This window comes from Corapipo altera, unplaced genomic scaffold (genome assembly GCF_003945725.1).
Source record: "Corapipo altera isolate COAL_440 unplaced genomic scaffold, ASM394572v1 75, whole genome shotgun sequence".
In the NCBI taxonomy this organism is placed as follows: domain Eukaryota; kingdom Metazoa; phylum Chordata; class Aves; order Passeriformes; family Pipridae; genus Corapipo; species Corapipo altera.
Window position 1 is genome coordinate 2,096,104 of NW_020884887.1, and position 27,105 is coordinate 2,123,208.

The 27,105-nt window shown below is 39.7% G+C and overlaps 1 protein-coding gene across 13 annotated transcripts in view; it reads right to left on the reverse strand.

Moving 5' to 3' along the window:
- Nucleotides 1-27,105, reverse strand: part of TENM2 (teneurin transmembrane protein 2) — a 625,985-nt gene that overhangs the window by 155,892 nt on the left and 442,988 nt on the right. For all 13 annotated transcript variants that reach the window (XM_027643089.1, XM_027643088.1, XM_027643087.1 and 10 more), the window contains 2 exons: nt 19,544-19,778; nt 7,056-7,294 (listed from right to left, as the gene is read on the reverse strand). In XM_027643089.1, the coding sequence (XP_027498890.1) occupies nt 7,056-7,294; nt 19,544-19,778 (474 nt within the window). The remainder of the gene's footprint in view (nt 1-7,055; nt 7,295-19,543; nt 19,779-27,105) is intronic.

Sequence of the window (27,105 nt, forward strand, 5' to 3'; positions counted from 1 at the left end):
TTTTTATTTTGTCTTCCCTCAAGTTCCTTGAATATTCCTTGAACAGTGTCTTGTCCCTTTAGTACAGTTAAGTATTTTTTGTGGGGTTTTTTTCCCATGGTATTCATAATGGTGTTGTAAGAGCTACATCAGTCACTTAAAAAATCCATGTGTCATCTTTCAATCTGCTATTACCCCATAGAGCAATGGATATATTTCTAAAAGCAAACATGTACTTCTGCACTTAAATGAATAAAATCCATAAGCACACTAAGTGCAAAACAACACAATGAGTCAACACAGAAACACAGCTACAAATAATCAATATAAATGAATCCATAAATGATCAACTGGTGATCTCAATCTAAATAACTGCTAAGAAAGCAATGTTTACCTAGGAAGAAATGAGACATTTTACTCTGATATTGAACATTGACTTTTCGGAGAGAACGACCACAGGTTTATTTGATAGTTTTCTTTGACTTGGCATTATATTAGCAAAATTTAATCTTCAATATCCTTTATGCTTACCCTTCCCCTGAAAAATGGCCTCATCTCAGTTTGTTGGGCTAGGTTATAAAGCATGTCTCACTAAAATATCTCAAAACTTTTTCATCCTTTTTGCCTCTGAACTTCCTGCAAGACTCATTTTACATCTACTTATCTCTGCTATCTCTTTGCCCCGACAAGACTTCAATACCTGTGCTCCTGGGATTAAATCCTAGACTACTAAAAAAATCCATAATATTCAGTATTTGCACTGATGAAAGTGAGAATAGCTTCTGTCACACAGACATCATGAAATCCAGCCCTTTCTGGTTTTTGCATGGTAGGATGCCAGGGCACGTGAAGCAAAGCAGGTACTTCACATCTGAGAGAAGGAAAAAGAAACCATCTCTGAGGGAGCTGTTCTTGCAGCTTTGACTAGAAAAAGCCAAAACCTCTACTGTATAAATAATAACTGTACTACTAAATTACTGATTGTAAACACCATCTCTCTAAAAACAGCTTCTGGGGAGCACTGCCAGCACGGGTGAAAAATGTTGTCTCAGACCCATCCTAGACTGTGCTGTGCAGTATTCATTAACAAACCAAAAGAGGCCCTGAAAGCACACACCCAGTAACACAAAAAGGAATATGTTCTTTGATCCCCTCTGTCTCCTGGCTCTTGCCAAGATTTCTGAGCATGTTTGACCTGGTGGCTGAGCAGGAAGGGTTTACAATTTCAAGAGCTAAGCACGTGGTGGCATTTTGTGAGTTATGGCAACATTAGTCTCACTCTAGTTTCAAGTGCTGAGGTTTACAGTATGAAAATCTGTGACAAAGACAAAGAACTGAACAGGCTGCAAGACTGCCCCTTCACACCAAAATCCTCCAACTTCCACTATCCCTGAGACCTCTGCTAGGCAAAACAAGAGGTACATTGGGTTTTCTTGGAACAACTCTGTAGATCAAACTTTTATTTTTGATTCAGGAAAAGCCCAGAGAAACTATACCCAAGTAATTTCACACCCAAGTCCTCCTGTTCTTTGTGGCATTAAACATATACTGCAGCTGGAGCATCCTGTCTCTAGGAAAACTGTCTCCTTCCCCAAATGAATCTCTCACACTTTTGGACTGTGGAATAGGGACACTTGCTAGGCTAGAAAGCCACATCTAAATGTCCTGGAGGTAGGCACCAAGATTCCCAGCACTAGCACATAGTTTTCTTACAGAATGGGGCCAGATGCTTCTCCCTAAAAGGCTCCAAACCTCTCTTTTCAGAGGCAGCATCAGATAAGCTTATCGAGCTACTACTACGCTTTTCTCTCTCAGATTGACTGATAGCAGTCAATAAGAATCACTGAATGTGTGACATTTAGAATATGACAGGCATATTCTAAAATTTAATTATTGCCCCTAAGTGACACCTATTTTCAATGCAAATTTAAGAACAGAACCTTCTGTCATCAGCTAATCTTGCAAGATGCAGCACTCGCTCGGTTTACATTGATTTCGAGTGAATCTGATCGCAGTGATTGGCAGCCAGATGCCCTCTGCCTCTCTCAGGTTCCAGCTTTGCATGATTTTCCCTTTTTCAGCCTTGCTTTCCAAAATGTCTAGCATATTTGATTTCAGTCAAGTCTGGACAAGACAAAGTCAGTGGTTTTCTGACTCCGCGAGCGAAAAACAATTGAAACATAAGAAACCAGATGAAACTTAAGTTCCTGTTTGTCAAAAATTACTCAGAGAGAGAAAAAAAATTATCAATGGGTACATAAGACAGCCACTTCAGCAACCTGTGTTGATGAATCCTCATTTATGGAATCAGAGTAAGAAAGAAAATTGGACTTATGAGTGGCAGAACTTACAAAGATGAACAAACAAACTTCATCCAAGCACTTACATTAACAAACATCTGCCTCATTTGTGGCAATAAAATAACTCAGGTTGATATCAACACCTGAAGAATAAAACTTTATGCAAACTGTGGTACGTACATATTTGATGAAGAGTAAAGATGAGACTCCTACTTCCAAATAAGAAACCCCATAAATTTTGTTGTCTGACTGTCACAGAAACAAATGAATACTTCGGGGAGTACAAGAGGAATAGCTACATAAATTAACCATTTATTTCCCTGTACGTCTTATGTTCTGTGCATAGCTATTGTTCAGGGTTTAATTTCAAATATATATATAGGGAATAAAAAGAAAAAAGACATTTTCATTTGCTTAATTAACTGCCAGACCCTTTGGCAATTCAGTCCTTTCTATGGCACTGAAGTGAATATATTATTTCAAGTTTATGCAGAAACTTGAAATTTATCTTAAACCTCATGTGTCTTTAAGGTCAAATAACACTGAGGAATAAATGACTAATAACATTTTCATGTGTAACTTAGTCATTAAAGAGGTAGTGCAAGCATGCTGCTCTCATAATCTCTCTCATTTTCCTTTTATTTTTCCTGTATCTTCTTCAGAGATACAGGAAAAATCCTGTATCTTTATAGTAGATAAAGTAACATCAATACTCTAAAAGTTACAGTATGAGTATCAAGATATTATTTTCAAGTGAAATATCTTTAAACTTATTGCAGGTCTTAATTTCTACAGGAAATAACAGTTTGGGTTTGTTTTTTTCCCCCCACAGGAAAGTCTAAATACTTTAAATTACCATATTTTTAATGTCTGACATGTTGATGGTCAGATGTTCTTTGATGCTCAAAGATAGATTGGCAGAAATCAGAGCAGTGTAGGGGCTTATAAAAATGTGGTATTTACATTTGGCAGCAATTACTTTGTGAAAAACACAAGGTGACTCTTTTTCTGCTCCTTCTTTCTTCTTTTTATATTTTTCCCCTCCGAGTTTGGCATGAATCAAAAGAGCTAAAAACTAATTTAACATGACAAATGCTTTCATCACTCCCTTAACCTCTGAAGTGAACACTCTGACAAAGACAATATGTGTGGTATATGCTTTCCTTTTGACACTTTATAAATTACTTTCTTGTAACTGGGTTTTACCACCAGCCCAATATCTTCAGGATGTCCTAATTTGAATGGCTGCTTCTACATTCTTCATATGTCACCTCTGGATAATAGGAATAACTCCTGGGCTTTGTGAAATGGCACAAGTCTCAGAGAGGATTGTGGAACAATTTTATTTCCATCCTGCATGCTGGAATTTACCAAAAAGGTTGTGCAATTCTAGCAACTAATACTCTGCATTTCACTCACATCTGGCTACTGAAGAAACAGGGAGAAGTGATAAATCTGGCTTTAAATACACAGACAACTTTTGTATACCATGTAAATGGAAAGTTAACTGAAGTGGTTTTATTCTTATTCTCTGCTATTAAAAGCAGTATAGCAGTCAGCCATAGAAACATCTTAAAATGCTCTTTTTCATACCTGATTTTTTTTCCCTCTGTCCATTCCTTTAACCAAAAAAACCCCCAAAGTCACTTGATTTATTTTCAACCTGGTATATCTGATCTGTTTCAAATTTCTGCAGAAACCCTGCCAGTGTGAAGGAATCCAAGTATAGAACAGGATGCCTAAGATGGCAAAACACACACAGAACCAAGGATATTCTGCACAAACAGATGCCTTCTGACAGTGAACCAGTGCAACCTGCAGGAATTTCTCCCAGACATTAGTCAGGACAGTTTTCAAGGCAAGATTTAGGAAAACTCAGATAACAGTGGTGCTGACTGGCCCATAAAGCAGGAATCTATCTAAATAGCTAAACTTCAATGACAATATTATGATCTAAACAATCAATCTCTATGTATCTTGAAAAAGAAAAATAAAACCCAAAGTTACCTTCTAACAAGGCATATTGCCATTATTTTGACAAATGCTTACTTCTTAAAATCTCAGTGGTATCTTTATTTAACATCAATTATGTAGTGCGGCAAAAACTTCCAAAGGTTATTTACACACTATGATTTTATTTTGAAAGCTTTAAACATACTGCCTTTTCATTTCATTCATTGTACTTTTACTGGTGTGTTAGTGGAAAGGCAATAAGAATGCCTAATATTTTTTTCAATATTTATTATTTTCTATCTGTTATGAGATTTATTTTTTTTTTGCTTCTCTCTATAAATCACTCTCATTAGGATTTTTTTTTCATAATCTTAGGCAGTCCTCTGAAAGTTCTATGTTTAAATGTGAAGACATCATGTTTTTAATGACTTATCCACATCAATTACCCCATTTCTTTTATGACAGTACAATCCACTTATAAATCCTGAAGCCTATGACAACTTCAGTGTACTCTTTCAAAAGAATTACCTCGTATTTGCCATCACTGCCTTTTTCATTTAGTCCTGCAACAATCTTGACTAGCATTCATACCTAAGGAGCAGAATCATCCTCTGCAACCTTTGATGACTTTTTCCATACCTATCACTTTGAGGTAATGTAACCCCCGTGACACAACCTCTGCTGTAGTGGAGAGCAAGACATTTTCTCTGTGGACAAGTACAGCAGAAAAACATTACCAGCACCTTCAATGCCTCTCTTTTTTTCAAATAAGGACATGATTTAGCACCTTAAGTCATACTGCTGGAGGACACCAAGGATTACTTTATAGCTGATGGTCTTACACCTGCTCTTTGTCATGTGGAATGAATTGTATGAGTTTTTGCTGAGAGTGAAGGAATTAATTTAATAAATGGTCTAACTAAAGCATGTCCCTTTTACCTAAGGCTATGCAACTGCTTTTTATGTTTTTTTTCTTTTTTCTCTTTTCCATCACTTTAAATTATGATCACGGTGGATCCATCGAATTTATTCAGAGGATTAATTTCAGCTATTTTCTGGTTTTGACATATACTTATTCTTTCCTGTGTATGGCATGAAGCTTGTCAGGTAACTTCTCATTATTTAATCCTTGAGCCAACACCCTCTTCCTAAACCCTGCTTTGTTGTGTTCACTACCAACTCTATTGTGCTCATCATTCTTTCAACAGAAGACCTCAAAAACTTCTGTCAAAATAGATCACTTATGTCATTATCCTGAAATGATACATCATTCATCAATTATTAAGAGTCCATATATTGCTGTATGTTCTCTCTTGTCTTATATAGGAAAGTGTATAAAGCAACAACCATGTTGAGAAGCTTTGATTTGGATTACAGTAACCTAAATACCAAGGAAAAATACATTTCATAATCCATCACTTCAAAGTTATGCACATGATTAAAACGTTCAACTTGCAGTATATCATTTCCCATGTGCATAATCACTCAAACAGGGAGCTGTTGTATGATAACTGTCAAGTTCAATGAATCATGTGCTTTCCAATCTTTTCATTTATGTATCAAACTAAGCTTGTTATTCTTCTGAGGCTTTATACAGAAGAAATACAGAAAGATGGTTAGCCCTGTAGTACTGAGTATGCTGGAATGTAGGCCTGGACTAAACAGGCAGCAGCAATAAAGTAGTCAGCTCTTACTACTGTATATATTAATTATATATAGAAGCTCAGTAGTATGAAAAATGGGGTTTTCTAAGAAAAGTGTCTATCCTGAAGAGTCAAATTATATGGGATCAAAAAAAAAAAAGAAAAAGAACAGAGAGAAAATTCAATACATCTTTAGAGGTCTTTTGAGTGCTATATATGAGTATAGTTTCAGAGATGAAATAAAACCCACACAGAGCAGGTCTGGAAAGTATTAACAGAAAATATCATCAAGCTACCATAATTTTGTCATTTACTCAGAGAAGAGAGTTTGTGCAGCATGTCACTGTCATCAAAGTATTGTTGAAGGCACTGGAAAAGGTACAAAACACACAGCTGGTTTATGCAGACACTCAGAAAAACCTCTACAACAGAGAATGAGGGGGATGCCGGGGGAAGAAATCAGAAACAGTTAAATTAAAAAAGACAAAATATCAGAAGCACGTTAAAAAAAAATCTCAAAAAAACACAGAAAGAATTAGGACTTGATACCATCACTACTAATATATTAATCGTGGGAAATAAGCACAATATTTAGAGTTTCTATATTTTTCCGTACAAAACTATGGATGTGTGGAATATGGAAAATAACAGCACACAAAATGGAACTATGTAATGATTCAGATCTAAAACCCCGGGATTTAGGCACACGGACCAATATAGACAGAGAGCTACTAATCAGAATGATTTTGTGGGTTTTATCTGAAGGCAGCATGTGATGGTAATATGTGAATTCAAATGCCACTGGGTTATGTTACTTATGTGGGTTCCCTGACTACCACAATGTTTTCCAAATATTTTTTAAACATGTGGTAGTACATCAAAAAGTCATTAAATCACTCTGTTGGGACCATCTATGAAAGGTGCATATCTGTCACCTAAAGTTAACACTGCACATTAAGAATCCTGAACTGAAGTGGAAGAATTCTTGTTTCCACTGCTCTTATGACAGTGAACACGACTTGACCATTTTATTTTTTCCTCGTTAATCACTCTAAGGAATAATAATATTCTTTGCTCATTAAGAACACAAATTTGTGAAACACATTAACTGCCCTTTTACCTGCTGAACTTTCACTTGCTGACACAGCCATGGGATTTGACAGAGAAAACACGGCCTTACCTATGAAATAGGCCAGCAGGATGGCAAGCAGGACTGCAGCAGCAATTGCAGACAAAGCAGCACATTTCCAGCTGCAATACTTGGAGGGTTTTTTCAGCTTGAAGGCATTCCTGGAGAATGTATTTCTAGGTAACAGTCTGGGAGGTGGAGTATAAACCGTTCCTGAGGTCAACGGGTAACCGGGGGAAGAGCTGCTGAACAGCGGAGTAGTTCCAGAAGATGTCTTAAACAAGAAGTGCCTGCAAAACATAAAATGGAACACAGATGAAAATGGCAAGTCCTGTAGTTAAGAAAGAACATCTCCTACTCCTGTTCCACTCCAGGTGCCATAGCCTGTTGAATTTAACTAAAAAGGATTTTGTATGAAGAAATAGAGATGAAAATTCTCATAGCCTTTTTGTGCCCAGAGCTTAACAACTGGCACTACAATACAGTGTCAGGATATCTTTCTCAATCCTTTCTGTAATTAGGTGCAACTTGACCACATACTAGCTAAAACACAGCATGACCAGTGAAGTGTCTGTGAGTTCCCTGTGAAATCCACCACCCAACAAATATTCTAGGAAAACATTACGAGTCTCATTTACATTCTTGGCAAAAGCCACCAGCAAAAACACACTGAGCAAAACCCATAGTCCTGTAAGAGAAGATCTTGCCAGAATTAGAATTAACCATGAATTTTTTTTTTAACAGTACACAGGTTTTGTTTGAACAACTAAGAAAATCACGTGACTGAGCAGAAAAAAAGAGGACTCAACTGCCCGTACATTTGTTAAGAAGAAAATAAAGGATGGAATATACTCCTTAACAAAATCTCAGGAAACACTGTCAACACATTCCCGACAGAGGAAATGGAGAAAACAAACTATAAGACTGGTTTCTTTAGATTGACTTCTCACAGACACGCAGAACTAACTACAAGCACGTTCTCAGTAAACAATAAAAAGAGAAGCACAGAATAAGGGCAGTGGTCTTCAAGAAGGCCACTTGCTTTAAGATAGAGGAGCTCTGAAGATTTATTCCATTCCCTCTCCCTTCACAGCTCTGAAAAACAAGTGCTTCTTGGAATCAGTCAGAACGAAGACACTCAGTAATCTCCAAACTCAAAATCACAGCCTAAAATAACCCAAGTCTTACTTCAAATGTAAAATATGTTTAACATTTTTATTCAGATACAATCCAGTATGTCGCTGTCAAACCACCTGTTAGAGCTTTAAAATCCATGTCAGTCACTGTTTATTACAGCAACGATTTGGAAGTTTGAAGCTGAAATGTGTTTCCCAAGTACTTTTTCCAGCCCACCATCATGCATGTGCCTACTGTCAAGCACAGATTAGTGCATACTTATTTTACAGAATAGCAGAAGTGGTTTTAAAGTATATTAAAGCATTTATTTTGAAATGAAACCCAGAGTATAATAAATTGCACAGAACCTGCATACAGGTAGAAGACAGTAAAAGGAAGGCTGGCCAGGTTTCAGTTTATTATTAAACATTCCCATTTGAAGACAGCCTCTGAAAGTATAGCCTTTTCTTTAATGAATTAATTAATAAACTCTATTAATGAACACGAAAATAATTTAGTTTGACACTGCCTTTGTTAATATTGATTTTTAAACTCCAAGTGACCTTGTACATCCTTTACAACAGTGACCAAAACCTAGTTTTTTTTCAAAAAATATTTCAGTCACCAAAGACAATGGCAGTATCCACTGCCCTAACTTTTTCCTTGTGCTTTGGAGACTTCACACACACAAGTATGCAATCAAACTCAGGCAGATTAATAGTAACCAGTTACTTAATAGAAATATTGTCTTTTTTTTTTTTTTTTAACAAATAAAGCTGTTTTTTTTTCCTTATCCCTGAGGTTCATGAGAGGTTAGACTTGCTTCTTTTCTGCACATCGTACATGATCTATGAGAAAACACAGTAAAAGCAAAAGCCAAAAGGGTTCCCACTCAAAATTACCCAGTCTTTTAAACTAAAAACCACACCTTCCAGTTACACAAAAGCAACAAATAATGAATGTCTGATTTCTTGAACACTTTATTTTAAATGTTTCTTTACTTTGCAGCAGTTCAATTAAAATAACTTGGGAAAATGATGTTATCGTGCTGGTTGTGTCACAGTGGATCTATTGACTATTCTGTTCCTTCTGCCTGCTTAAAACCTGACTAGCACCTGGCAGCAGAAGCAGGTTTGGCCCATTCTGCTTTGCTCTTCCGAGTTTGGAGCACAAGATCATTTCCATGACTGGACCCAGGGATTGAAGGGCCATGGAGCATGAGGAAGGAGGGAAGGACAGAAGAAGGAGAGACCTGGTGAGACAAAGGCTTTTGGATTTTATTCATTTAACCTCATCCAGGTCAAACCTGCATCTGCCTCAGTCCAAGATCCCCTTCTCCTCTTGAATCCTCATGGCACGAGTGGCATTCTCAGGTTGGGACCTCAGTATCTACAACAGTTCTTATTCTTTTCCTGTCCAAAAGCAGATCTCATAGAATCAAACTGGAAATTGCTGTCCTTGGAACTGTCTTTATCTGAAATGTCAAGGTTTATAAACCCAGGAATTTCATGTCCCCTTTAGCTGAGAAGGCAGCTACAGTACCAATGGAAATTTTAATATAAAGCATTGTTAAAGTAAACTCAGATATATAATGAAACTCTGCTCCCATTAAAATTGAATTAATGAATATCTAGATATGCTTTAATAGAACATGTCAATCATATAGCGTTTCATGTGAGAAGACAAAAAAACTGTAGAACAAAAAAAACAGTTCCACCATGACCCACACTGAGATACATTAAGCATATAAAGAAAATCAAAACACTTATCCATACAAACATGATCTTTATGATAATGTTAAAACTAATCAGAACTTGGTAGAGCAAAAAAGGCTGACTGAAAAGGATACAAGGAACAGTCCCATTCTCAAAGCAAAGAAGAAAAAAATGTCATTGGAAAAACCCTGAATTTTTTAATATCCCTGAGTCCTACCCATGTATTTTAAAAGTTGAAAGTTCCCTGACTCTATATGAGAACTCCTGACAAAGTGGCAGCCATCAGAAGACAGAACAATATCTGCAAGTACACAAGTTCTGCTTTCAGAAGTTTAAAAAAGACATTTAACTAAAGATGTGTTAAATATCCACCAAGCCACTTTGGAAAAGTGACACTGCACCCCGAAGCTGGACGCCAGATTAGCAGATACACCTTAAATTACAGCAAAGCAGAACAGAAAGACCGAGAACACAACAGGCAAAACACTTGGACCCCCGGAGTTTTAAATCTAGATTCAGCTGCTAATGGAAATAAATTGACTTGTCTCAACTCTATCCCTAAACCCAATGATCTATAGCCATATTTTTATGTGAGATTTGACATGCTCTGGTACAACCAATTGTCTGTGGGCTGAAGCTGCACAGAGAGAACATGAGCATTTATCAACATTAATTACAGCCTCACAGCAGTAAGGCTGGGAGCATCGTACAACGTCTGCTTGTGAAAAGAAATGATCTGATTTGTACCAGTTCACTTAATTTCAAATACATTCCATATAAGAATTAAAAAACCTGTATTCTCTGTTTTACCTGTTCGCCCATCAAATGCGATTAAGAAAAACACATTTTCTGCCTCACAATTAGCATTAGTAATTTGAATTAAACTGGGACTAATTCTCTGTTTTGAAAACATGAGAGTAAATTTGCTAAGTCTCAGCCCAGCCTCCCTAATTTCTGCGGATCAACAAGACGATCCTATACTGAAAAAATACAAAACGTGATTGTCAGCATGCAATGATTTGGTAATTTAAGTGTCCTTGAAAAGCCACGGAAGGAGCCTGGGTGCTGCTCACAGAACACAAGTGAAGCCTGCAGCTCGATCCGTGGGCTCTGGGGTGCAGGATGAACCCCCTTTGTTTTCAGCAGCGTGGGGGTCACACAGGGGCAACTCATCACTGACATCAGGAGAAAGGTGACATCTCTGAAAGTTGAGGTTGCAAGGGGACATTTGCCCACCGTTCTGTGCACTAATGGTAAATGGAAAAAGCTATATTTTGCTTTCTTCATTAATTCAGAGCTCGCTCTAGCATTTATTTTCCCACAGGTCAAAAGGACCTCTGGTGCTCAGGGAATAGTGGTCTGACAGAGACTGTATTAACTTCCATATTCTTTGAGAGAAGAATCGTTTTTTTTCCCCTCTTTTCTGGTCAGATTGTCATGGTAGCACACTGTAAGAATGAGTGGAGAAAAAAAAAAAAGGGGTTGTGATGAAAAACTGTAATAGAAAGGAAGAACAAGACACTTTCTAACATAAATTGCTTCTTTCCCTCCTCATACTATCCTAAAATTATTCTGTATTAAAAAAAAAAAGACATACAGAGAACCGTAATGCTTAAATTGTCTCTTTTTTTATAGCTTTTACAGGGTTTTCATAGTAATTAATAAATAGAAAAACTATATGCCAAGATAATAGAAACAGTTTGGTTTAGTTGTTCCAGGACTTAAAAATATCTTCAAGCTGTGGTAAAATCACACCTGTCTATAATTTTGTTGGACATTTATTCTTAGAAGAAAAGAAACAATGGAATATAGAACATAACATGCTGGCTTTCATTGGGAGAAAAAAAAGTCTTCAGGCTTCAAAGTCCTCCAAAAAAGTAGCCATGAGTCATTTTATGTCAATGGAAGCTTCACAGTGGCTGCCAAATTCAGACAGTGAAGTTTTATGGCAGCTTTCTGCCTTCCATACAAAAAGAAACCCAGACTAAAGAAAACGATATAAGCTGTTGTTATGCCTGTTATGCAAAAATGAACTCTGAGTCGTAGACTGGTGCAATCTTTGGTTACCTGTGTCTCAGTCTTTCTCCAAATGAGATTTTAATTGCATGTTCTTGCACAAAACATGGATCCATCATTTAGGTTTCCACAGCTGAGGGTTCTCTGGTGTGGTATAACTGCACAGAAGTTTCTACCCTTTCTGCTGCCCAGAACACAGGGACTTGGGTGTCCCTCCAAAAAGCTCTAAAGTTAGCAGTAAAAGTTAAAACATGTTATCTTTATATGTCTAAACTGTATGGTTACAAGGAATTGTCTCAATCACGTCAAATCTACAGATTAAGCTCAGTAAGACAGATTTTTCAGTGGAAAGCTATTTAAAATACACACACACATAAACCAACTGGCCATTTTATACACACTGTGCACCCCCACACCCAAATGCTTGTTGCAAACAGAGCACAGTCCTCACAACACACTATTTCAGTGATTTCCAGCCTGCTGCAGGTAATGACACAGGAACTAAGGACACCCTATTAGGCACAGAAACAGTAATTCAGGATGAACACATCAGTGTCAAGGGGACACTTCTACTCACTGTAACCTCTGAACCTTGTAGCAGCCACCCAGCTCCCAGAACAGCTCCAATACCAGCTCCCCAGCTCTTGAAAGGCTGATGATCCCTTAAAGGCTGGGTTCTTCACATCCCCAGGCAAATTATTCTGAAACTTTGCCGAGTGCAGAGCAGAGTGTCACGGAGGCTGTCGTCAGTACCAGGTTGGCTTGTCACCACCCCCCTCTAACAAAGACACAGTTGGACACATGAAGCACAGTGATTGAACAGTGCCTGACAGCAAGGCAGGGTGTGGGGCAAAGAGACAGGTGCCAACCTTTGGGCACCCTGACCTGTCACATTATTAAACAAAACCAAACTGGCAATGTTCACAAGGGTAAAACCCCTGTACTGTACCTGGGTACAGTACCTGCTCTGTTCTGGGTACCTCTCTACAGGACAACCTGTTTTCATCTGGAAGATTGAGATACTGCCGGATACACTTTTATAACCTTTTATAAACCCCTGGAGCGTTCTCTGGGGGCTGTCACCACTGTGTGCCGAGCCTGGCTCTGGTATGTCCCCATGGCACAGCCCTGCTGTGATACAGGGCTGTGGGAGAGGCTACAGAAAGGAACAGTGGAAAATACTGAGAGGGGAAGGACTGGTGAGATGGGGATTGGTAGTAGCTCAAGAATTTGGAAGACCACAATGAAAAGGCATAAGCTCTAGAAAGGGAAAACCAGGAAGGCTAGCAAGGATGCACTGGGTGGAACTGGTGCCACACAGCAGCTCAGCAACCCTGGGGAGCTACAGTGGCCACTCCTCACCTTCCTGACCTGTGTGGTCGAAAAAGATTCTGGGTGTCCTGCAAGAAGTGGTGAGCACACTCACTCAGCCTGCCTGCTTGAATCCTAGTTAGCTTTTGTGGGAGTTAGCCAGTAAATAACTGCTTTGCCCTTGAAATTTATGCACCTCTTTCTTGCACTGTTGTTTATTCCCCAGGAACACAGCAAAGAAACTGCTGGTTACTGCCTAGGAAAGAGTAACAGGCATAGCTACAGACACAAACACAAAAAATATCAGTGTCTTTGTGTATGCACATACATGACAGTGGAGCAGGATTAATAATGCAGATATAGGAACATTTAGCAGCTCTGCATCAGCTCAACTGTAGGAACTTTCCCTTCTGTAAGCAGAAAACCTCGTGTCCTAAAGTTCTGAGGAACATGTTGCATAGTGTCAAGTGATGAAGTCCAATATTTGTTATTTCAGTAGTGAGCACAATGACAACAATATTTTGCATTTCAATTGGTCCATTCAGTTTTAATCTTCTACATCAATTAATGAACAAATTTCAAAACACTTCTATTTTAAAAGGCATACATGTAAGCTCTCTACTATCTCTTGATTCAGCTACTCACTTAACAAGAGAAAAAGTACTAACAGTGCTATTTCAAATCTATAAATAATAGACTAGAATAATAAAACTCTGAACTCTAAGGGAATTTTATCAGTCTATATGTAAATTTAAAAAAGAGAACACAAAATTTTAGTTTTTTTAAAATAAAAAGTAACACTCTAAGGGTATGTGCCTCTTTCTGTACAGTCACTCACAGTGCCTGTTCACTCTGCACGACCCAGAACTTAAAAATGCCAACCAACAAGATCGTGAAAACATGCAATTATCTGCAATCAGTAAAAACTTCTTTGAGCTTATGTGAACGTGAGTGGGAGTATATGTGGATGGATTTTCTGAATCACTATTATGTATCCTGCCTTTGTAGTGTTTTCCTTTCCTCTTTTTTCAGTGTCTACATTTGTTATGAAAACGACACCCCAGTAGCCTGCTAAAAATGACCTTTCTACTGTGCTTTTGGAATTCCTCCAAGTACACGGCCTAAATGTGCGTCAAGTCCTTGGGGATGCTTTTGACTGTGCTTTCCTTGACTCTTTAAAATGCTTTTGATTTTTAAACAGGTCCAGAATCTATCCACACAGATCTCAATTATTTGGAAAGTCCCCACAACCTTCCTGTAACCTTCACATGCAGGAGCCAGTGCTTGCCCCAGCCCTCAGTCTCAGAGGACTGACCTGCTGCAGCATTTGTGCCTGTAGCTGCACCCTTTAAGTAAGTGGTAAGAGAAAGCCACACAAGACAAAGCAAAATCAGAGTGAGGAGTTACTTCACTGTTCCAAGTAGTTGCTTGTTATGCCCAATATATTCTAGAAATTTGCATTAACAAAAGGAGAAGAATTTTTGTTTCACTCTTGTGTTCCAGAACATTTTGCATCATGTACAAAGATATCAAAATATTGAGACACCACTGAAAATAGGCAGACAATTGTGGAGAGCAGTTGTAGCTTGGAACTTCGACACAGGCAGAACTTCAAGTTTATATATTCAGTTCAGAAGTTCTGCAGCTGATCTTGACACCCAAACATGGGACGGCATGTGAGTGCAGTATTAACAACACTACAGACCATTCACTTCCTTCTTGAAAAAAATTAATACTCGTCCCCTTGCAGCATTAAATCCCTCTTCTTATGTGCTCTGTTCCTGGCTTTTTTGCCACGCTGCCATAGCCTGTGCACAGGCACAGCGTTCATTCCTTCACTGGAAGGTTGCAGCTACAAAAACACTGGGTGCAGACGTTTCCCTGTTCTGATGCCCAACAATTACGAGTTCAAGCACTGCCCTGGTGCAGACTGGGATACAGCTCACACTGCTACTCCATCCACTAATTTCCCATTCAGTGCTGTCCTCAGGCTCACAGTGATTGTGTTGGAATCGGACTGGCAAAGTAACAAATATAGTTTGAACCACAGAAAAAGGCAAATATTTTTAAGAGGGTTCTTTTAAGGGTCATGGAAGTTCTTTTCTGGTTAATTTTCAGATTGTTCAATTTTTAAACTGAACTTTGGTTAAATGACCCCAGATTTGGACCACTGGTCTTACACTACAGCCCACAAGATCTAGAGAAAGTGATAATCACCAGAACCAATGATCATCATCCTTTATCTTGAAACACAGGAGAAACATTAGGATGTAACAGTCTTCCTCAAAGCCTAGCAACAGATCCTTGTGAACAAGCTCAAAGAAATTATAGACATAGATACAAAATTATCTTTAGATTTGGACTGAAAGTATTTCAAATTATGAGACTAATTATGAGACCAAAGAATAAGACTGATTTGTATTTAATTCTATATTTTTTTCCCTCCTGGATTAAGTATTATTAATCATAATCGTACCAATTAATATAACATCAATATAAAGTATGGAAATAGGTATTAATACATGAGGCAATCCCAAACATCTGTCCATGAAAGCTCCTCTGTTCTCCCTCACCAGTCATTCCCTTTGGACCGGTGCCTGTGTGAGGTTCCTGCCCCAGAGGACTCCTGCAGAGCAAAGAGCCACGGGAACCTCCCTTGCAAAGCCATTCTTTTCTCCCTGTGCCCTCAAAGCATTTCCAGCTTTAAAGCAGGTACTGCCTCTCTGGCTGTCTGTAAGTAACGAGACTCACACCAGGACGTTCAAAGGCAGTATTTCCATCACAAACCCCCTTCGAAAGCAATGATTAAAGCAGCAATAAAGGAACACCTCTTAACTGGAAAAGGCAGAAACCAGCACTTTGTTAGGAGGAGGAGGGGACGGTTTGAAACAAGACTGCAAGGAGGACAATAAAAGTTAAAGAGCATTAAACAGCAGCTCCAAGCCTAAAGGTAAGGCAGCTAAATACTGCAGAAATGAACCATAAAAATAGCACCATAAAAGTGCTACGGCGATGCATTACTGCAGCCTTACTTAGGGATATTTCAACCCTTCCAGTACAGACCCTTATTTCAAAGAAAACAGAACAATTATGTAGCCAGCCAGGGGGCCCCTTGCAGCCATAAAGCAGCAGCAGACTAGGGAAGATGCAGTCCATATTTGATTGCCTCAAACCAGCAACAAGCACACTAAAAACAAGCACACAGCACTGCAAGTGTTCCAGGCCAGGTTGGTCGGGTCTTTGAGCAACTTGTGACAGGTGACCCTGTCCAGGATGATCCTTAAAGCTCCTTCCAATCCAAACTGTTCTATGACTCTAAAAACGTGTAATTAGGAACTCTGTATAGGCATTTTGCAAACTTGTAACTCCACTGAAAGCAATGAGATGCTGCAATACAGCTCAGCATAATTATGTAAAAAATACAGCACCACAAAGGGTACACAGAGATTTGGGTAGAGTTGCCTGAAGAGGCCACATGAAAACATGTTCAGGCAGTAAAAGCTTCCTTTACATCACAAAGAAAATAAACCAAATGTGATTAACAACTCTCAATCAATACTGAAACAAGAGATGGAGAAAGGATATATTTGGAAAACATGATGTCTCCAAACAGTCTGAATTTAGACCAAGCTGCCTAAGACAGCAAAGGAATGAAGGGAAGGTTAAAATATTCTTACCACAAACAAAATAACAACACGCAGACACATGTTGTGTTATTCAATGATTTCAGCACTCGGTACTGTAAGATAAAGAGACATCTGGAATCTAAATTGTGAGCTGAGTTTTGTCGTACTGACACAAAGCATTCCCTTCAGATGGCTCGGGTACCCCTTTTTGTTTCATAATCAGTAACGTGACTCGCACATCATTTTCAGCTGAGAGCAGAATCTGCTGAAGGTAACTGAAAGATGAAAACTAAAAGTTATGAAACTCTCTCCTGATAAAGCAGGTGCTGTCAGTGCTGGCTTTTCCTCCTGAGCACTCCACTACTGAGATTAATAAACAGACAACAAGATAAAAATTAAAAAGCAGTGCACTGTGAAGAGGCGGGATGAGAGGGGTCAGTGTTTTGCAACAAGCTAAAGCTATAAAGGCTGAAATAAAAAGTTACCAGAAAGGTGTCCTTTTTTTTGGAGGATATTGGTATGAATGTAGATGAAATGCCAGTTTTAAAGTGAAAGAATTACAGGCTAATTCTGAAAGTCTCCAATGATTTTACAAGCATCCATTTCAGCAAAACTCACTGCAAACAGAAAAAAAATAGTCATCTTCTGAGTTAATATTCTTGCGATGAAACTTGTCATCAAGCCCTGTCAGGTGTGTAATTTCAGAAAAGAAGAAAAATCGATCCTGAAGCATCTCTGGAATAGTCTTGGAACACAGCAATTCTGCCAGGACATTTTCTAATAGCTTAATGCTTGCCTGTGACAAACCTATCTACCAAAAGGCTCCAATTAACTGCAGGGCATCCTGCAACCTCCAAAAATAACAGTATTCACAAAGTAACCTTTTGTCATCAACATGTACATCTATATTCCCAGAGTTTTCATGATTAAAAAAAAAAAAAAAAAGAAGAAGAACCAAAGTCAATAATGGAACTGACAGTCACCACTGTCAGGGAACAGGCACAAAATCAGACAGTAAAATAAAACCAGCCAGGCAAATGTTCCCTGCTGTGGCTCATAGATTGTCAGTATTATGGCAAAGAATCCGTTTGTGAATATCTCAAAAAATTCCATCCGTGTAAAGTGATTGGTAAATTGGGACAATCTTAAGACTTCAGAAATGACACATTTCTGGAACTGCTGTACCCAAGAACAATTTCAGATGGAAACAGGCAGACCAGGTGCAGCTGGGACCACTCTACACCAAAATTTAAACTATGTTCTGATCCTGGGCAATGAATCACGCAGGAAGAACTGGACCGGGATGAACAGGACCAACATTTTTATCTTGTAATTCTTAACAATAAATTACAAATTCAGGGTTCCCAAGTCAAGTTCTAAAAAGTAGCAGAGGCTCTCACAGGAGCAGCAGTTAAGAGTTGAGCATCACTATTTTTTCCTGGCCAAAGTTAGCTCCAAACCTTCAGCAAGCGAGAATCCCTTTCCTTTCTTTTTTTGTCCATCAAGGCTTTGGATAACTTGCATTTGTTTTTTAGTACCCCACTTCTTCATGGCACTCATGTTCCCACTTTAGCAAAGCAGGGCAATGTGAGTGCAGCCCCTTGTGCACATCCCAGCCCAGCCCAGGAGCACAGACTCCCTGCTCTTTCCAGTCTCATCTGCTCCCCATGGAAGAATAACCACTGATTAACTACTGAGTAACAACAGCCTGGGTGCTGTAACTCCAACCCAGCTATAGCAGCTCCTCCCAGAGCTCCAAACCAGATGACGGTCTTTAATCAAATTTTTGGAGGGCCTGGGCTGATGCTGCACGGTGGTGTAACTACACCATATGTAGCTACTCAGGGTGTAACCCAGCAGAGTGCCATTAAATTCCCAGAAGGCTGCAAGCCAAATGTAACATCTCAGAAGCTGTGGTAACCAAGCAGCTGAAACCCCAGCACAAGGCAGTGGTACCAGCAGCCCAGCTCCTCCACCTGTACTCTGTGTTTATCACTATCTGGGCAAGCAACACCACCCTGCTATTCCAAGCACTTTATTCAGCAACACCACGGCCAATTTTAAAATCTGAGATCTCAGCTCTGCCAGCTCTGCTATTTAAAGTGCAAGTTAAATATGTTTGACATTCCATACCCCAAATGACAACAAACCAGAATATTTGGACCAGCAGCATGTCAGGCACTTATTTATATATTTCTCTGTCAGGCCTAAGTGCTGCACCTTTTCATTTATATGCCACTGTTTGCCCCACAGGCATCAAGCTGCTAACACGTACAAAAGAGATTAAAATGAACTCACATGCTGGATGAGGTATAAATTAAAATTATAGTACTGTCAGTCTTGAATCTAGGATTGTTTCTCCAAGTCTCCCAAAATGCATAATGTCAAGTGAGCCTCTGTTTGTTACCTCAGGAAAGGAAAAATGCATAATTTTTCAGCAGCACAGTCAATATGAATTCTAAGTAAATTGTCCCTGAGCCCGTGATATAAATATGCTGCACTAACCTCATGAGCTGTGTTGGCAGGGACGGTCCAAAAGGCTTTAAAATGGGATGTGAACAGAGATGTTCACCTGCCTACCTTGGAAAGCAAAGCAAATCGGGGCTGGTGGGCATTCTAACGCCACTGACTCCCAGTGCTGGGTCAGCCGAAGCCACCAGTGACACAGAGCACCCCAAACCCCGCTCCTGACAAACCCAGGGCGCTCCAGAGGCCCTTCAGCGGCACCTCCCGGGGTGTCCATCCCAGCACCCACCTGGTCTCAAGCGGGACGTTGCTGTTGAGCACCCAGCTGTCCTGGAGCTGCACAGACTCGGGGGTGGTGGCCAGGTCGTTGGGCGCCGGGGCGGGCGCGTGGATCTGGTTGCGGCGGTTGGTGAGCGAGTTCCTGTTGAGGGAGTTGGCGGAGGAATGGTGATGGGACAGGGAATGGTTGTGAGGAGGAGGGAGAGGTGGCCTCAGCGTTGACTGGCTGTGGTGGTTTGAAGGGCCTAAAACAGAAGAGAAAAACGAATCACAAATGTGTGCGATGGTACCGCTCTCCTCAGCATTTTCTAGGGAAGACCTCCTGGGAGAAGAGTCAAACCCTGCAAGCAGGAAGCTAAGCCTGCATGCCTCTTAGACCTGGAGGCATCAAAACATGGTTAAACAGATCAGTGATTATTTGAGATCAGCAACATAAAGCAGTGTTTCCAGGCTGCACAGCTGAGATGTTGACAAAGACCGTATTTAGATTTAAAAATATTTCTTTATGGGTTCTCCTTGGAGAAAGTCTCCTCTCTGGAGCAGAGGACAGCAGCCTAGCCTTGATCATTCTCTACACCTACCCAGAGGAGTTTTTTTCCTCCCTGTTTCTATCAGGGGCTTCTAGGAGATGAACCTTAATGGATTAAAAATACTTTTTGAGAATATGGTCTTTAGGTTTCTATCAAATTTAGTCAGAGATCTCAATCTCTTTTCATTCACTGTTATTTTACCAATCAGCTTCAAATGAACAGGATTTGTGCCAGCGCAAGAAGATTAAACTCCAAATATGAAAAGACAGCAACAATGCAGTGATGATATCTTTCATGTGATCAGGATTTAGCCTGTATTCTTCTGTTTAGTAATGCCACAAACACACAGCAAGATCTGAAAATTATGCTACTCTTTCAGCCTCTTTCATTGAAAAACAACATATTATATTTTTAGTGATAAAGAAGGATATAAACTTCTCATTCTTTGAGTACTGGCATGTTTGCATGGATAATGAAAAATATTTTTTCTAATCATTAAGGCAAGTGGATAAAAATAAAGGCACATGAGAAGAAAATTGAATAAGCAGGTGTCATTCTAAACACAGACACTTTTATAAACAAACTTATTTACTGGTCTGCATTTAAGTGCAATTCCACACATTGCAATGATTTATGTCTAATGAAAATAGCTAAAGAGAATAAAGAAAATAAAACACTGTGTTATGAACCACACACTCTAGACATTGTATCAAGTTGTAGTTTTCTAGCAAACATTAATCAGTAGATATTACAGAAATGATAACTAATGATGTGTGTTTGTTTTTAGGAACTAAAGCAAATTCTGTACTTAATGAATCAAATAATAAAAGAAAACATCACAAGGGGAAACCATTTGCAGCAAGACTGATCTTTTTTTGATATGAAACAAAGAAGTATAGAAAAACCACTGAACTGATTAATTAACTGTAAGCTAATTAAGGCAAATATTTATTAAAAAAACAAACAAAAAACCAACACACAAAATAACAGAAAGAGAACAGAGTTTGTTGGAGAGAGGTCATTACTTTTCCTAAGTGTTTCTGTGGGCCTGGGGAAGCACAGGTTGATGAAGAACAGGCAGGTTTACTGGGACTCGTGCAAGGTAAAGTGAAAGTTGTCCTCTGACAAGAAACTTTAAATAGTGAATTATACTAATTTCTGCATTCTCAACATGTTGCCTCAAATCTACACAGCAGTTTCTTTTTCTTTTCTGAACGGCAGTTGCCTTTCATGAACACATCGTAAATTTTAGGGCTGTCCTATGTGCTCTCTCCTCACTGTCCTTGCCTTGGCTATGTCTTATCTAAATTTGAAAGAGGCTATTTAAACTAGAAAGTTTTACGTTTAAAATCCCCATTTGGACCTCCAAGAACAGCAAATCTGCACTAGGTCCTGGGCCATTCCACAACAGCATGTGGAGAAAGAGACACAGCAGGAAGAAAATGTGTTTGGACAATATCCACAGCACAGAAGTTTAAGTGGAATTACTCTCCTAATCTGTGTTCTGACTTAAAGCAAAGCATGTTTGGATTTCAATAAGTGGATATCTATGAGTGTTGTAGTGGTTTGAACCTTGTTTTCCCCCAGAGGCTGAAAAGTGGTAACCCCCAGGGGTGGAAACCCCTGGAAGTTTTGAAGTTCTGCCCAATGAACGCTCCTACAGAAATGTAAACATATCACAAGCACCGGAAGAGAAGGGTTGTAGTTTAGTTGATGGAAGAAGTAGCCATGTTGTGACAGCCACGAGGAAAGGGGCCCGGAGCCCCTCGGGGCCTCTGGGGCCCCCCAGCCCCAGTTGGGGGCTACAGAGACAGAGCAGAAGCGGCGGCAGTGTCCAGAGACTCTGGATAAGAGCCAGGACAGATAAGAACTGAACCGGAGGAAGCAGCAGAAGAGAGACCCCGCAGCAGAACTTCGGAGTTCTGGGGGTAGGAACTGTACCAAACCCCCAAACTCCTTGAAACCTCCTGGAAGGAGGAAGATGATGGACTCTTGCTTGAAAGAGCCTTGGAGTGCTACAGCACTTGCAGAGAGGAGCTGAGAAGCTCAAAGGCGTCCTGGGAAGCTGGACCGGGACGGAGAAGGAATGCGGGGGGGTTGACCTTGGCCCCCCTCGCTGCTGCTGCTAAGCTAGCAGCCTTGAGGCAGAGCACAGAGCTCTGCAAAGGGGAATTTGAATCCCCTGAGGAAAGGGACTGCCACGAAGACCCCTGAGCTTCGTGGTATGACGTGGTGACGCGAGCTTGTCCCTGCTACGCAGTCCACGGAAGAGAAAGACCCTCATTTTGGAGACGACGGGTCGAGGGGCCTGGAGACCCCCTTGTGTGTATTGAACAGAGATCCAGCTACAACAATCCAGTTACTGCTGCATGCATGAGATGAGGAGAACCTGCTGCCTTAGAAGAAGCTGCTGCCCTGAGAGACTGGAAGGGATCTGTCCTTCTTTCCCTCCTGGACTTTTATTTGGAGGGGAGAAGAGATCTGATCCTTTGTAAATACATATGTCATGGTAGAGATAGTTGTGATCGTGTATATAATGTGTTATAGTATAAGTATTTATTTGTACAGTCATTGTAATATATTCCCTTTCCCCCATTCTGAGTCTGGCTGTGTTTTGTCTGGAAAAACCCATCTCACATTGGGTTGAGATGTGGGAGGGGGGATGGAGCAAGGGAATTGGATTTTGGGGCTATCTCAAACCATGACAGAGTGATAAAATACAAAAGAGTGCCCTTGTGTTGAAAGTTACTTCAAAAGATTCATGTGTTTCATGTTTTCTCAACTTACTTTAGATGCAGCTTTTCCTTCTTGAGGATAAGTATGGCAAAGTCCTACCCACATAAACAAAACAGTTTTGCTCTGAGAGCCATGGTAATGCCAGCTAAATAAAGACTCTAAATCTTGTCACCATAAAATCATGGAGGCTGTTCTTAAAAGTGAGGCAAGAGCATATCAATAAATAGCATTTCTGTAAGATTAAAGAAGCAAGGGCTGAATTCAAGTTACCACAAATTAATTTAATCCGCCTCAAGACTCAGTTCCCACACAATAAATACAAGATACTGTGCAAAATGAGCTGTGCAGAGGTAACTGAACATACACTGCAGCTGCAAAACCTCTGAAATCTGGCACAAGATGAACGTAGCCTTTAATATAGAAAAATAAAACAAATACCAATATTAATGTCATATAGATATTATACAGTTTATATTAAAACATATAAGAGCTTATATATATATAAAGTACTAACTAGGGAGCATGCACACACACTGGTGTATATATGAGAGAGATAAAAGCTTAATATGCTGCTTCTTCTTCATAAACCCCTTTAAATGAATCAAAAGCAGAAGCCGAACACTATTGAACTTGCCAGGGACATAAAATTGGATTCACATCTGAACATCTGAGTACTTCTTTATGAGCATCTTTGCCTAAATTAAAACTTCAACGGCAGTACCTGCAAATCTGCTGAGCTCTGAAGTTCAGAGGAGTAAATCACCTGTCCCACAATAAAGGATTAGCAGGAGGAGGGACTGGCCCAATGGATCATGGGACACGACACGCTCCGAGGCCTCCTGCAAATTGCTTTATTATTTGGAAGCTTAAACACAATGAGGAGTGTCTTGATGGACTACATCTGGCTTTTTACATCAGGAACAAGATTTTGTTTTTGATATAGTCGCCAGTATTGGTTTGGGGAGAAAATGCTGAGGAAATGATGCCTTATCTCAATTATTAGTTGCATTAGGGGTTTCGCCAGAACACACTATAAAACCTGGAAAATTTAGGATTTAAGGAGAAGTCTCTCAAAAGCATAATGAAAATCAGAGAACTGGGCATCTGAAATACTGTCCATATTTTGTCTTTTTAAATTTTTTAATTTCTCATTTAAATTCACAAACTGACAATATACCTAATTCTATCGATTCTAGTACACATTGATTGTGCCGAGCACTTCTGAAAAATCAGGGCCTGGTGTCCACATAATCAACATGTGATTCTTCAAGAGATCTTACTGCAGTCAAGAATATCAGCAACGCTCATTTCAAATTAGAAGCTGAGCGAGGATTAATTGTGTTCTAATTGAGTGATCTGAGAATACAAAGTCTGATCTAAGTATCTTTGAAGTAATAAGCTACGCAATTGACTTATTTAGGTTTAATCAGAACTAAAATACTAAAAAAGAAAAAAATATGGTTTGTGGTGAAACAACTGAACAAACCAGGTTAGCACAGAGGTAAAACTCAGCTGAAACAAGATGCAAAACAGCATTTATCTCCTTGAAAATAAACAAAACCACCATCAGAATCCCAGAGCTGAGCAAAATTCTGTCACTATGCTGTTGCCTTCCACTGCATACAGACAGAGAGCAGAAAACCTGCAGCCTCCAAAGCTCAGCCCATGGCTGTGACCCTGCTGAGCACAAGGCAGGGTGAAGGCAGGGCTGCCATGAGAAACATGGTATGATGGGTGGCCCCAGGTCCTTCAGGAGCCTCTGCATCACAACAGTCTTATTCTGGCACAGCCTGGCAACCTCAGAGATCAGAGAAAGCCACTCAACCTCACAGTGTAACAGGTACCTCAGTGATGGCCACGTCCTCCTGAGCACACGCTTCCAAATATCACTTCTCGGCTGTTTTTACAGTTCAAGTGTTGACTAAAACACAAAGTGAAACTTCACATCTGCTTTAGCATGGTCAAATTGTTTTCCATAGTTCCTCCAAGGCTTTGGTACAGTGACTTAACACATGCACTAAATCCAAGCAACACAAGGATCTGAGGAGAACAATTTAATCTCCCTCCTCAGAGATGAAATTCAAAGCAGAATCACCAGCATCCCTGATCTGAGTAAAGCAATCACTTCCCTGCATCCCAGTTCTTTGTCAATACTACCTCAAAAAAGTAATGTAGACTGTATCTTAGTTGTGCTTAATTATCCTCTGTGCCATGATTAAATGTTGAGACATATAAACACCTTGTCATGATTCCTTTTCACAAAAGAACTAAAAAACACAAACGTATTAATTTTCTAAAATGAACAATGATGAAATCATTTCCTTATACTTTAAACAATACAAATATTGAACACAAAAAAAAAATCAAAGCTGATGCATTGAAAGAAAAAATTCATTTCACAGCCCACAGACAACCCTTGTTAGTCAGCAGTAGAAACCCAGTCTGCAGTATTCCTAGTTCTTTATTCAAAGTCCTCTGCCACACTGTTTTCTCAAGGAAACCACATCATCTGCCATCACAATGAGTAACGGGTGTTTCACAGAACCACAGGGCCACTTTCCAAGCTAAATTCATCTTCAAGGGCAGCTCACATTACTCTAAGTCAGGGAGGAAAGCAAGCACTGAAACGCCCAGGAACACAACAGCGTCACAGGAGCTGCCGTCTCCAGGGCCAACTTCCAGCCTGGGATTGCAACACAGACTGGGCTTTGTGCCTGTCTGCCTCAGTTCTCCTGTCTGCTTGCTTTATTTCTCTACATTTTGTGTGTGGCTGTAGTTAAATGGCAACTAAATGTTCTGAAAATGTTCTGAAAATGTTTTCAACACATGCAGTAAAGAGGCAAGTTATCTCACTCCTGACCGTGGATACCATTACCTCTCTCTCTCTTGTTGTTTTAAACCCAAAACATTTGCCAGGTGTTCCTTCTTTTGTCTGCATGTTTTTACACTGTTTGAGGCAAGAATGGGCTGAATGACTGGCTGTCATCCCAGACTGTACATTTTCAAATGAAATTCAGTAAACGTGTGGTATGAAATGGTAAGTCACTTATCAGCGTCTGCCAGTGCACCACAGCCATGTCCTCAGCACAATATCAGAGCAGAAAATTAAATGTTGCTGTGACAAAAAAAGAAACAACAACAACAAAAAGCCAAACAAAAAGTACCCCATTGCTTCCCCACAATATCCAGACAATCACAGAAAAGAGGAAAGGTGGTTGAATGGATAAAGTCTAGGACTTTGTCTCTCTCTCTTACTCTCGCTGAGCCAATCCTTGAGCAATCATGGATGGATCACCTGTTATCTCTAAGCACCTCTACCCATATCGTTTGCAGGAGTGCTGAAGGTAAATTCCTCAGCACTTAAAGGGCAATCAGATACTGCGGCAGGCAGAGGCAGCTCAGCCAAACGAGCTCTGCCAGCCCTGAGCTGTTGCTGTGTACACAGACCACAAACTGCTACTCCACCACACTCCTCACGCCAGAGGTGCCCAGATGCTCTGTACACATATCCGAGTCCATCCAGAAAAGAACCAGCCTTCCTAGAGCAGGAATATCAGCTTGTTCTCAGCATGGCTGCAGCCAAAAAATGGCAGATTTGGTCACGGCACTGGATGGGTTGGTTGGTTGTGGAAAAGCAAGTGTGCATACTCAGAGAAGCAAAGGAAAAGTAGGACCCTTCCTCAGGAATCTAATCTGAGGGATTACAGTCAAATAACCAACTCTCTTAAATGAGGGTCAGTCACCTATAAAAAGGTTAAAATCCACTGTCCTACAAAACAGTATTATCTGAGATGCCCTGTACTAATTATATTTGTTGAAATATATCACTTAAATATTCATTATGGCACTGCACAAGGTGCACAGGCTGCATAAAATAATGTCTAGACAATGGCAAAACATATCACTTCAATAATAATGCTTTATGTGGACTCAGTGTCCTGTGGTACTTTTATATATATTTGTATATATACACATATATATGAAAATGTACACATACTACTTCTAATTTTACCAATTGTAAAAACGAATGACAGAGAAATTAAAGAGTTGTCTTCTTTCTAATTGAAAAACAATCAATGCATCTCACATATTTTCCAATCAATCTTTTCATTCAGTTTTCTAATTCTGATATAAATTTAAAAACATGTTTCAGGGAGTTTAAGGGTGTATTTCTCTTCTTCAGTTTAAATACACGACTATATTCTGAAGAGGGCACTGATGTAAGAGGCACTACAAAGAAAAGCACACATATATGTTTCTAAGCAATGAAGTTTATTATTACTGTCATCATTACCATGGAACATTT